The sequence below is a fragment of the Lactuca virosa genome, chromosome 3 (genome assembly GCF_052849685.1).
Source record: "Lactuca virosa cultivar CGN04683 chromosome 3, Lactuca_virosa_CGN04683_v6, whole genome shotgun sequence".
In the NCBI taxonomy this organism is placed as follows: Eukaryota; Viridiplantae; Streptophyta; class Magnoliopsida; order Asterales; family Asteraceae; genus Lactuca; species Lactuca virosa.
This window is the reverse complement of record NC_136428.1, coordinates 76,098,073-76,110,473: the sequence shown is the minus strand read 5'-3', so window position 1 is coordinate 76,110,473 and position 12,401 is coordinate 76,098,073. Positions and strand designations below refer to the sequence as shown.

Sequence of the window (12,401 nt, the reverse complement as noted above, 5' to 3'; positions counted from 1 at the left end):
GTTTTTTGAGTCTACTACAACTTTCGTTAAGATTACTCCCGTTAAAATATAATATATTTTTACTTACGATTTTATTAAAAAAAACGTCTGGACATGCATTCATAAAAAAAATGTATGGATATAAAGATCATAAGTAAAAATATATTACTTTTTAACGGGAGTAATCTAAATGAAAGCAGTAGTAGACTGAAATACGAACGCATGGATATAAAGATCGTTAAATTTGAGATCGTATAAAGAAGTTATGACGTTCAGAACACATGACCTAAGCAACCAAGTAGTCGAGATTGCGATGGACATAAGCATCAAAAGCCCCAAACACCTTATTAATAAATGTCCCACGTAAGATGTCGTGAGAAAAACATAAAGAAATCATTCATAAATACAAAAACAAAAATGATTGCTTGGTTGCGTAGGTCTTGTGGTTTGGCTTAGGTCTTGTATTCTGAACGTCATAACTTCTTCATACGATATCAGATTTGAACGATCTTTATATCCTCAAGTTCTTTTTTTGAGTCTACCACAACTTTCGTTAAGATCACTCCCGTTAAAATGTAATATATTTTACTTACGATTTTATAAAAAAAAACGTCCATACATGCATTCATAAAAAATGTATGGATATAACGATCGTAAGTAAAAATATATTACTTTTTAACGGGAGAAATCTAAATGAAAGTAGTAGTAGTAGTAGACTAAAGTACGAACGCATGGATATAAAGATCGTTAAATTCCAAGATCGTATGAAAAAGATATGACGTTCAGAACATGTGACTTAAGCAACCAAGTAGTCGAGATCGCGATGGACATAAACATCAAAAGCCCCAAACACTCATTAATGAATGTCTCACATAAGATGTGAAAAAAACCTAAAGAAATCATTCAAAAGTACTGAATGAGTGCAAAACCAAAATTGACTTATTTTGCAACAAAAAAAATATTAAGTACTAAATGTGTACAAAAATATTAAGGACTAAATGTGTACAAAGTGAGAAATATATTACCCTATTAAGTCATTTTTACCGGCTAGCCTGGAGTAGCCGGGGTCATAAAGACTGAATGTGCATAATTTAACAAGTTGAAGGGGTAAATGTGGACGAAAATAAAAAATTCAGTGACCAAATGTGTACAAATCGGAAAATATATTACCCTTCTAAGTCATTATCCCTAAAATAATTACACTCAAAAGCAGAGCATTGCGGAAGTGATTATTGCAACTTTATGCAAGAATTAGGTTTAAAACATTTAAACAGCCCTAGATTCTTTAGAACAAATCTGTATAAACCACTGAAGTTACCTTCAATGTCATCGGTATATTTTTATTTCAACAAGTATGACTGTAATTTCAGACTGTTGTTAATCAAGATTTGATTTGACAATAGCAATTAAGTTTAAAAAGAATTATGAATCTGAAGAATATATACAGATAAATATATATATATATATATATATATATATATATATAGAGTTGTAAATTCAAAACTTCCTTTGAACAAGGGTGTTAACAAGTAGGTTAGGTCTTGTCCTTGTCCTTCTTCCCAGCAAGAATCATTGAAATCTGGAGACCTCTGCTGAATGCTTGATTGAAAAGCAGCCTTGTTTGGAACTCTGATACGAAAGGGAACCATGAAAGTATGACAATTGGCATAAATATCACCAATCCCATCAAGCATTCGTATGCACGCCCTAACTCCATTATCGAGTCCCAAAATCCTATGCCTTTTACACAAGGCCTGCACGCTTGACCAATCTGAATTCACAGTTCCACAACCACCATCATCAGTAAGCAAATGAGACAAATAAAATAAGGTATGTTTCTTTTCCCCAAAAAACAAATTCATCAATTTTAAGTAACATGAACATGAGAGGAGTTAAGAAGGTAAAAAGGTTGGTGTCTTAAATCTTAATACATTAAGTCAAGAGTAAGTGGAAAAAAGAAACAGCACTTACCAACATGAATGCCCAGCCTGTTGGCAAAAAGGCAAGGAAGGCAGCAAATATGTCACTGATGGTCAGGCCACATACAACAAATAAGACTGTCATGATTGAAAGGAAGCCAAGGAAGAGAAGCGCCTTTAAGATCCTGAACATCAGCTGTAAGTCTGTGCCAAATCTTCTTCTCCCCATTGACACCAACTGACAACATACCATACAATTAGGGTTTCAAGAATTGCATTGTCTTTCTAGCTCTACCACACAATCATAGATGATCAATTTGGTTTTTTTTTTTTTTACCTTCAATGCTAAAAGAGCAGATATCATGACCAACCACGAAAGCGCATAAACCTGGAAAAAAAAAATGAATTGATGACAACAGATTGTTTTAACATGAAACAAATGAATAGGGGAAGGAAGAAAAGAACAAACCAGTATACTCGTGCTTCCACGTGAAATATTAAGATGATACACAAGTCCATACTGATAGATGAAGAACCGACATGCAAGTATAATTTCAAGAATTCTTCCCCTTATGTTTGTGTACTTAAGATGCTGCTGTTCTGCATCCCACCATGATTCCCAACTTTTATCCTGTGCAATTCCAATCCCACCACGATTCCCCATCCATCTTTTCCAATCAGTCCAATCCTCCACTGTTTTCTGCCAATCAAATCCCGAAGGATTGAACACAAAAGGTGCAAACAGCCATGAAGCCACCAAGAACCATATTGAGAACGTTATAAACAAGTATAGATTTGAACTCCGGTACGAATTCCCATACACCTGATAGATAACAAGCAGAATCCCCAATTCCAACCCTTTCACAAAGTGACTACGTGAATATAACCTGTAATTTTCAGCAAATTTTGCATGGAAGACAACAAAACCACGACCCGTGGCGCGATATTTTGAACCTCCATGTAGAATTGTTCTTCCATAGTAATGTGCTTTTGTTCCAAGCTGGAAAGTGAAAAACACAGAGGCGAGTTGGAGTTGCATTATGATAAAATCGCCTAATGCAGTGCGAAATCCTCTTTCTAGACCGATTTCCATAACCATAGGAAGCACGAGAAGTAAACCGAGCTGAAAGACAGATTGGGTGGCTAAAGCTTCTTCCAGGGCTTTGTTGCTACTAAGACTTGCATCTTCTAATATCCGCCCTTCCAACCCACTCAAAACCATGTACATACGTCCGTATAGAAAGGCATAAACAATCAGCACAGTGACCTGGATAGAAAGTAAAGGAAGTGATTATATAAAAGTTGTAAGTAAATAGAATTGAGATGATGGTTTGTTGTTATACCATGCTGCTAAAGTAGAAACCAACTGTGGTGAAGTAGAATGAGAACATTCTGTAAAAATCAAAACGGCGACCAAGTCGGTAAACATCACGGCTGAGTGTCTGTTCACCGTTTCCATTTGCAACTTTAGCTTCGAAAAGGGATATTTGATTCATACCAACATCACGACCTTTTCCTACTTGGATATATTCATGATGTGTCACATAACCTCCACGCAGAGTGGAGTTATAACCTGGAAAGATGATACAAGGTTACATTCATATTTCATAGTATATAGTTTTGTAGATGAGAAGAAATTTTACCTGAAAATATATCCTCACTCAGGTTGATGGTTCTAGAAGCTTTACTTACACCACCCCTTGTGATGTGAAAGAGTCTGTCAAATATGTCAGGGTGACCGTAATGGAATCGCACCCTGTGGAAGCATAAAGATTTTAAATGTTAATGAATTCATAGAGGATACTTCATATTTCATATATCCATACCTCAGAGGGTCTGCTAAAACCCTTTGCCCAATTGTCACAAAACTTGTCTCCTGATTGGACATGAACCAAGCTAGTGATGATACACTGTAAAATAATGAAATGAGTGAAATTATTTAATGTAAACTTTCATCTGTTAAAAGTTTTGGCTACACAAGTTGGAAATTAAGGATTTATAATAAGTAAATTAAATATGAAACTATACTGACCTTCCAGTGAAGATATTTTCTCTCAACCCCAATATTGTTGGTCTACGTTGGCCATGATGATCCTTGTGAAATTCCTCCAATACATTTCTCATTTTGAATGCTTCCTCAAAGTAATTGTCCTGTATATATAATTTAAGATATTTGTCAATGCTTCTGAAAGATTACAAATTTTTTTTGTAAATTAGTAAATTACCTGATTCATGTCGATTGTCTGTAGTGCTTCTCCACGGGTAAAAATGATGGCATGATTTTGGTTTTCAGGTTTTCCTTCACCAATTTCTGTAGGGGGGCCTGGAAGCTTGATACGGTATATTTCCTATCATGCCAATAGTTAACAACAAAAAATACACAAAGGTAAACTGTAAATGTAATCCATCATCGGTTTGTTATTTTATACAAAATGTCATAGTTACCTCATCTAAAGAATCCCCACCCTTGACTAGAACAGAGTAGTAAACCTTCTGAGATCTACCATTGATGGTAGCCTCTCTCTCATCTATATAAGCAACTCGTAAAGAAGGATATCTGAAGCGTTCAAATATAATTAGAAAATATACCTTTAAATTTCTGATTAATATACGATCATAACAACACTTACGTCAGCATGAGATTCAAGATGTTGGTATAACAACTTTGATCTCTCTCCTCACTGGATTTCTTTTGAGCACCATAAATCTGGCAAGAGACAACATAGGTGAACTTCAAATCAGCCATTGCACTTGCACGTTCTTTGAGATCCATGTGATGTTTGTTCACGTTAGCTGTCCGGAATCCAGTAAAAATCTCTGTGGAAAAAAAAAAAAAAAAAAAAAAAAAAAACATAAAGTAGTTTTAAAAAAAAAGAAGATACTGACACTGAAAAACATTTAACGAATCACACTAACCATTGTCTTTTGCATAGTCTAGGAAGCATTGAAGCTGAAGAGCTTCCTTGTAGTACATCATCCCTCTCACTGAGAAACTTTTGTAAATGAGCCTCTAAATATATAAAACATAACTTTTAAGTTTCAATTAAACTAGCATGCAAACAGAAATACCTGTTCTGGAAAGAGTCTGCCCCCTGTAAGAAACCCATTGACGTGTGGCTTCTGTTTTATCCTTACTACCTGCAATCCGCTCTTCAAAATTCTTCCATTCATCTGGTTTTGCATATACAACAAACAAAAAAAAATTAATGTTGTTTGATTCTAGATAAAGAGGACAACAGTCGAAACTGATATCAAGAGTCACCTGGATATATCTTCTGGAGATAAAATAAAATTGTAATTCCATCTTCATTTTCCTTCTTAAGCTCATCATCTGAATAGAGAACATCTTCTTTGTAGTATGGAGTCAAAACACTGAAACAAAATGTAATATTAAGGAGTAAGGACAATGATGTAGGGCATCCATGAGTGAAATAAGTGAATGGTTGGAAAATTACTGACCTAAATGAGAGCATGTTACGGACAATTGGAGCATTTGGCATTTTCATATATAAGGAGTTTGCAAAGAAAGTGATACGCCTACGAGCTTCCAAATTTGTAGGCACATTAATTGCCGATTCCTTGACAGTCAAAAGCAAACGAAGCCTCACCACCTAGGGGCACAAATGTAAAATTAGCAAAAGGAATAATAAGAACAAAATCGTGAGTGCAATATGACAGATGATACCTTTTCCTTCCATGATCTGATTTGAGTTAATTGGACATTGATTCGCTCAAATCTTTCCTTTTTGTCATTATCATGATGATGAGCGTGAGCTCTTTCAAGTATCCTACAAAAGGACACAAAATGAATTTTACAACAGAATGTTTAATGGTCAATCCAAAATAAAAGACTTACTCGTGCCCGTTATTCATAACATCTTGTGTGATAATCTCCATGATATCCTGAAAAACATTGATGATTTGGGATGTGTATTTCTCATCATCAACATTGTCTGCTAGCTGGCAGACACCCAATGGAGAAATCAGAAAAATAACAAAAAACAATTTAAGGAATAGATTGCCAATGATGATGAATAATAAAGAAATGCCTCTTACCAGATGATCCAAGAATTTCTCCAGCTTATCATTGAGTGAAGGCAATTCGCTCATACGAAATTTACTCAAAAACGTTCGCTGTTGAATGCTAGTTTCTATTTCATGGCATATATGCTGTAAGATCCTGTAAAAAGAAAAAGAAAAAGAAAAAGAAAATGAAATAGATTTTCTAACTACTTGTAAGTATAAATTTGCAGTAGGATCAAGATGTACGCGTTACATTTTATCTCGGTCATCATCAATGAGTTCAAATAATATTGCCGTAAGTGTTTGGTAGCATTCCATCACTGCTGACCGCATATAATCATCATTAGCGATCTTCCTGAACAGGTCTGCATCTTCCTTTCCTTTGAAATCTTTGGCCATGTCTAATGCAATGGGGATCTTAAGTGGCAAAAAGTCAAAACCGTGATTACATTTTAACTTCAGATAAACAATAACAAAAAGATATCAAGCCAAGGCATGGAGGATATGTACCTTACTAGCAAGCAAGAATGGTGGCCACTGGACAACTGGAACATCACTTGTAGTATAAGGTACAAGAAGCAGATCTGTCTCACTTGAAAAATAAAACAAATGTCAACAGAATATTCTGCTTCAGTTTGATTCCTTAGATTAATAACAAACCTGTTGCTGATCAAGTCTTCCATCCGCATTGAAAATATGAATTCATTCCACACCTGTGAAAATTTTGCTATGTTCTTTCTCATGGATAGATCATCTTCCACATGATCTCTTTTAGGATCTTTTTGCATAGGCACAAGGCGTTCAACAAAAGCTAAAGGAACCGATTCAAATCGTGACCTTAGCATGCCAAGTGTCCGTATCTAAGGATCAAATAGCACAGAATGATGATGTCATCTTTCTATTTCAATTTTCAAATTCAAGATTTAGTATAGATATATGCGTACTAACCTCACCCAAGTGGCTGAAGGCCCCATAGATTCCACCAATAATAGTAGCATATATCGCATACCAAATTTGTGTGTCCATGAAATAGACCTAAAATGAAAATATTACATTACAATATATGTTTAATCGGCCTCATAAATGCAAAACAAAAGCAATTATTTTCAAGAACACTCACCATGACAATTGGAGCCCAAATAGAAATAACAACGCCGATATTGTGGGTCACTACAAAATGCTCAAATAAGTAAGTAATCAGATCTTAGTCTAATAGGAATCACAATTAAACAAAGTTTGTATGAAAAATTTAGGATTTTACTGTTGGGAAAGAACTCATGCCACTCATAGCTGCTAACATGCATTTTCATGATTAACTTTGTGGGTGTGACCAGTGGCAGTATCTACAATGAAAATTGCAAATTTAAGCATAAACTGTCTATACAAATCATATGCTAACAAGCATTTCCATGATTACCTCCACATAGTAGCTGAATGCGAACTTGCTTATTAGCAGCACTATCCAAAATAGAGTATACCTAAGATCAAGAGTAACAAAGTAAGAAAAAAGAAATTTAAAAACACACATATCAAATCATGATTCATAAAGAAACTTTATATCCTTACTTGAAAAGAGAAAAAATGTCTTCATGCATGCCTCTTCCAACATAGAGTTTTGGCTGTAAAAATCCGCAAAATTCAAAATAAAACAAGAAGCATGTAACATCAATACAAACTACCAACCAACATGTAAATGAACTTGCCTGTGCCCACCACATTAGAAGAGTAACTATGCGCCAATTGGAACGTTCCATGTGTCTCCTTATAGGTGGAAGCAGAAATAGAAAGGCAGCCAGTATGTTGGGTATCAAGTAAATTGCTATAAGGTAGTTATAAAGTGATTGCTCTCTCCAATTTCCCCCCAAAGTACTGACAAACTTCACAAGTCCTGTTGGATTTGGAACTGATCTTGAGTAACAAACTGGCAAGATTACCACCCAAAATGCAGCTACAATGAATTTGAGTATATAGCGAAGAATCTGTGTAGGTTTTAAGCTCCCCCAGGCATTGAAACTAAGGATTATGTCTAGACTAGCTGCAAAAAGAAACCATAAATTACAAAAAGGGCAACAGAAGTAACGAAAGAATGTGCAGGAAGTAAGTACGTACCTTGGATAAAATTAAGTATGGCATGAGTAATGAATATGCTGAAGATACTTTTGATGACACCTTCATCCAAAATTCCAAAGATTGATCCATCTCCATGCCATGCAACAATGATCATAGCCTACAAGATCAAAAAGAAATGATTCAAATGCTACCAGCCCTAATAAGAAATCATCAACTAATACTAACTGCATGATTCTGTTATATACCTACCTGCAAGACCAATATGAGGAATATCCACATCCGATCAAAACTCCTGTAAAGGTGCAAAAATGTACGCACTTCAACAAAATTTGTTTTAGGCTTCTTCTTTCCAGATACTACTTGATTGCGCCCCTGCAGATTACTTAAATTTGAGCATTTTTATTTGGTGAAAACTAATTACTAGCATAAATAAATCCACACATACTGCATGATGGCGCGATGACTCATCGGAGTGAACAAAAAAGTCAGACTTGCGATCCATTGGCCAGCCTAACTTAAGGCATTTGTCAGACCTGCAAGAAAACAGAATCAAAGGTTGGACAACAGTTTCACAGCATGAATGCCAGTTTTATAATATAAAGAGAATACTTACCAAAAATATTCATTAAGATCATCATAATTTCTCCATGAAGCATGGCTTGCTTTGCCACCTTGATTTCTCCTGGCTTCCTGCCACCATTAAAAAAATAAGTCCATTAGAAAAGTAGATTTTATCAAACTGGAATAGAACTTATGATGTTATTACCTTACGAAGAACATCATAAATAGGTGAGATGACATCACGCAGAAATGCTTCCTCACCAACTGCTGCTGCTTGATATGTCCCTCCACTTACAGGTTGGACATTTCCAAATAAAGTTCCATGCATTTCATTTGCCATCTGTTTTGTTCAACGAAAAAAAAAAAACATCGCATCATAAAGATAAACAAAATGATAACTGTATTCTTGTAGATATAAACAAAATAATAACATACATTATGAAAAATATAGCAAAGGCATTCAGGCATGAACCGTATGTTTGAAGCTTCACCCCAGATGAGTAGATAGAGTCCAATGTAGAGAAGATGCAACTGCTGCCTATCAGCACTAGGTGGAACCTTATTTGAACTTGAACAAACAAAAAGATTAAATCCTCACTTCAAAGAACAAGAAACATGCTATGTCATCTTGCTAATAACTTACTCAATGATTGATGTTCGGTGCAGATAATGACACCATGAGACATAGTTCTTGAAAGTTTTATCCAGCAAATGCTTTACAGTATGGCTATCCAACTGCAAAAAGCTCCTCATCAGTGTTTAGTTCATCTCTAAAGCACAGTCACACACAGTTTTCAAATATTACAGTAAAAAAGTGGGGGCTTTACCTGATCATAATCATCAACACCCTTCGACCTTCTATCAATATTTGCAAGTAACAATACCAAGTGCTCCCGTTGATTTGCAACATTTCCTTTCTTCATTTCAGAATCACAAAATTTTCAATATAGTCACATTTGTAAACAATTTGTGCATAGTTAAATAAAGCGGTTTATATGAATACAAGTTACCTGAAAACCAAAAATTAATGATAACCACTCCAGAATATCATTAATAGGTTTGTCTGCGTCTCCTATCCTTCTAACAGATGGAAGGTTATCCACAGTGCGAATTGCTCGAAGAGCTGCTTGGATCTAATGACATGTGAAGAGTGAAATAAATAAGAAGGATGTATACATCTTTGTGTGTGTGTGTGTGTATATAATAGAAAATGAGATTTATGTCTCTGAATACAACCTCGGGAAGCCTTGTAATTGCTGGTTTATTTCCAACAGCATACAAAGGAAGGATGTTATAGTGTTCATGTTGTTCTCTGTTTGCATCTACATCTCTTGCGTATTGTTGAGTCTACAATGCCACAGAAGCATACATGAGCAATGGGGTATTTAAACTTACATGGCAACTAGATATCAAAGTATGATAGAACAATCATACCTCTTGCTCGATTTTTGAAGCAGGTACCACAGTCCTTAGTACATCATATAGAACCGTTGCAATCTGATAAATCTTGGCCATCTCCTCACTTAGAGATGATAGAAGAAAAATTAACAAAATGAATAAGTAATCAGATGATGTAATGTAACATCTCTAGACATTAATTAAAAAACAAGCCTCACGGTTTCTTTGTGTATTGGCCTTCTCTGATGTTTTTCTCATAGAAGTTCTGGTAGAACTTCTGGATTTCTCTAGGATCACTTTTTGCTAGCTTAGGTTTTGTCGTTTCTTCTTCCTAAACCAATACAATATTTGAAATTTTCATTAGAATTTCTGAAAATCTAATATCACTAAAATACGATGAATGTAACTTAAAATGGTGAAAATAGTAATGTGCACCTTCTGAAGTCTATGTAGCAGGTAGGTCTTGAACTGGCGAACACCACGTCCACTAGATATAGGATCCATCCTGTGGGCCTTCTCAAATGCATGAAACCGGCCTAATGCAACAAATTAAAGGCATAAAAGGTTATGAGAAATTTATTACAGCAGCCAGCAAGCACAACCACCATGTTGTCTTAATTTTCTAGGTTGTTTCAAGGTTGTATATGCTGATGTACTTTTGAGGAAATGATATATGGTGCTACTTTTTATCTCTATTTTCGCTTTCTTTTTCTTGTACTTTTACAGTTGCAGCATTTCTGTTCATACCAACTTATCTGCTTTTTTACCTTTTTTTTTTTAAAAAAAAATTGCTCTGAATACCTCAAAAGAAAAGTCCAAAATTCTTTATGTAGTAATCAAAATTAATCTTTATGCATGTCCCTTTTGCCAAAAAGAATAGAGCAATCGATTTTTTCAGTAACTAAAATCATCTTATACACTGTAAACCTGAAACAAAACTTATTTTCTAAACTAATCAAACATATTTCAACCAGAAACAAACTTAAGTAACTCCAAAAAGTTTCTCTTTTTTCATCTCATAATATCAAGAGTCACCAGAAGACCCCAAGAGGTTGGACCTATCCTATGACTTGGTGTCTCATGCAGCATGGTTTGAATCCTATTAGGTAGCTATCCACTTCATATAAGCCATGCACAATCACCAGAAGGACTACATAGTGCCAGATACCCTGATTTTATGAGCAATACTTGGATCTGTGTGATGTGCTATTGTATTTAAAAGTAATTAATTACTATTCTGGTTCATCCTATTTATAGAAGCAAAGTTACACACCTATCTAGTTTTAATCAATAGATTTTCCAATCAATCGATTTCAAAACTCACCTCCAAACACAACAAATTATAAGCAATTTGGCAACTTAGGAAAGGAAGAGGCAAATATAGTAAGGGGAAACATACACAAGTAAGCAACTCTGTCATTATCCTTCTCGATCTCATTGGCAACCCGAAGGATGGGAGCAATAGAAGCAAGGGAAGAAGGAACAAGCTCGCTGTCAACACCATCGGCATTAGGATCAACCATAGTGGAAGACCTCGTCATCCTCCTTGACAACGACCTCGGTGGGCCCACCTCATCTTTGGTCCCACTCGTACTCGCCATTCCTGCCGTCCAACTCCGTCAGCACCCCTGATTTCCACCTGAAACTTGTTGGAACTCTCTCTCCCTCTACCCTGAAAGCTGCTGAAGAATGCGCACACGAAAACCATATTTGTATTCTGAATTTTGATATAGATAGAGTGTGTAAAGATCCTTTGCTTGTTGATGCGGGGCAATTACTTAGCTTTTAGGGCTTTCTCTGATAGCAAGTAAAGAATGGGAGCATTTTTCAACTTTATGGGGGAAGAGGATGAAGAGAATAGAATGACTGCATCCCTAGGGAAGGAATTGAAAAGGGACCAAGGAAGGGAAACAGCGAGGGTTTTGCTTTTTGCTTTTGATTTTGATTGATTATCCATTGTAACCAAGATGCCATTGCACCAGTTCCCATGAATAGCAGGGTTTACTGGTCCTCTTTTGACTCGTGCTACGGCAAAAGGGAGATACGAGATTCCTGTGTGGACTGCTTTCTGCCTATTCCCGCCCCTTTAACCAGAAAAACAGAAGTAACAGAACACTCGATTCACGATATGATAATTTCATATATTTAATTTCTCTTTACTTATATATTTAACGAAAAATTACATTAGTTTCTCTATTCCTTTCATATTGTTTAAATGTGTCGTTAAAATAACGTTTGGTCGATGGACATGATTAAAGTGGAACAGATAGATTAAACATAACACTTAGAGTAAAATATACTTTTGGTCGTTGTGGTTTGCATAAATCATGAGTTTTGGTCGGGATTTAATTATGTATGGTCCTTATTTCACTATTTGGTATTAGCTTTAGTCCCTGGGACTTAACCCCCATTGTTTTATGCTGTTAAATTCATGTGAAAAGACAACTTTGC

The 12,401-nt window shown here is 35.5% G+C and overlaps 1 protein-coding gene across 1 annotated transcript; it reads right to left on the bottom strand.

The window, feature by feature from the left end:
- Nucleotides 1-1,276: 1,276 nt before the first annotated feature.
- On the bottom strand, nt 1,277-12,024 carry LOC145166015 (callose synthase 7-like). Its single transcript, XM_079084941.1, has 41 exons — nt 11,350-12,024; nt 10,386-10,486; nt 10,169-10,281; nt 9,987-10,074; nt 9,789-9,899; nt 9,563-9,685; nt 9,380-9,469; nt 9,196-9,287; nt 8,988-9,120; nt 8,758-8,892; nt 8,605-8,681; nt 8,437-8,524; nt 8,241-8,363; nt 8,031-8,148; nt 7,625-7,956; nt 7,488-7,540; nt 7,339-7,399; nt 7,183-7,264; nt 7,042-7,091; nt 6,870-6,956; nt 6,582-6,781; nt 6,432-6,513; nt 6,175-6,338; nt 5,955-6,078; nt 5,755-5,858; nt 5,584-5,686; nt 5,358-5,509; nt 5,161-5,270; nt 4,968-5,069; nt 4,815-4,883; nt 4,529-4,715; nt 4,344-4,455; nt 4,124-4,246; nt 3,931-4,049; nt 3,725-3,808; nt 3,542-3,654; nt 3,242-3,471; nt 2,368-3,165; nt 2,236-2,286; nt 1,951-2,136; nt 1,277-1,750 (listed from the first exon to the last, which is right to left on the bottom strand). The coding sequence occupies exons 1-41, from the start codon at nt 11,549-11,551 to the stop codon at nt 1,514-1,516; spliced, it is 5,709 nt and encodes a 1,902-aa protein (XP_078941067.1). The 5' UTR covers nt 11,552-12,024; the 3' UTR covers nt 1,277-1,513.
- Between the last annotated feature and the right edge of the window lie 377 nt (nt 12,025-12,401).

Excerpts from the sequence above, each read along its gene's own strand:
- LOC145166015 (XM_079084941.1), bottom strand. The coding sequence starts at position 11,551 with ATGGCGAGTACGAGTGGGACCAAAGATGAGGTGGGCCCACCGAGGTCG. Across the intron at positions 7,541-7,624 it reads TTCTAATGTGGTGGGCACAG|CCAAAACTCTATGTTGGAAG; the intron begins GCAAGTTCATTT and ends GGATTTTTACAG. Across the intron at positions 4,716-4,814 it reads AGACTATGCAAAAGACAATG|AGATTTTTACTGGATTCCGG; the intron begins GTTAGTGTGATT and ends TTTTTTCCACAG.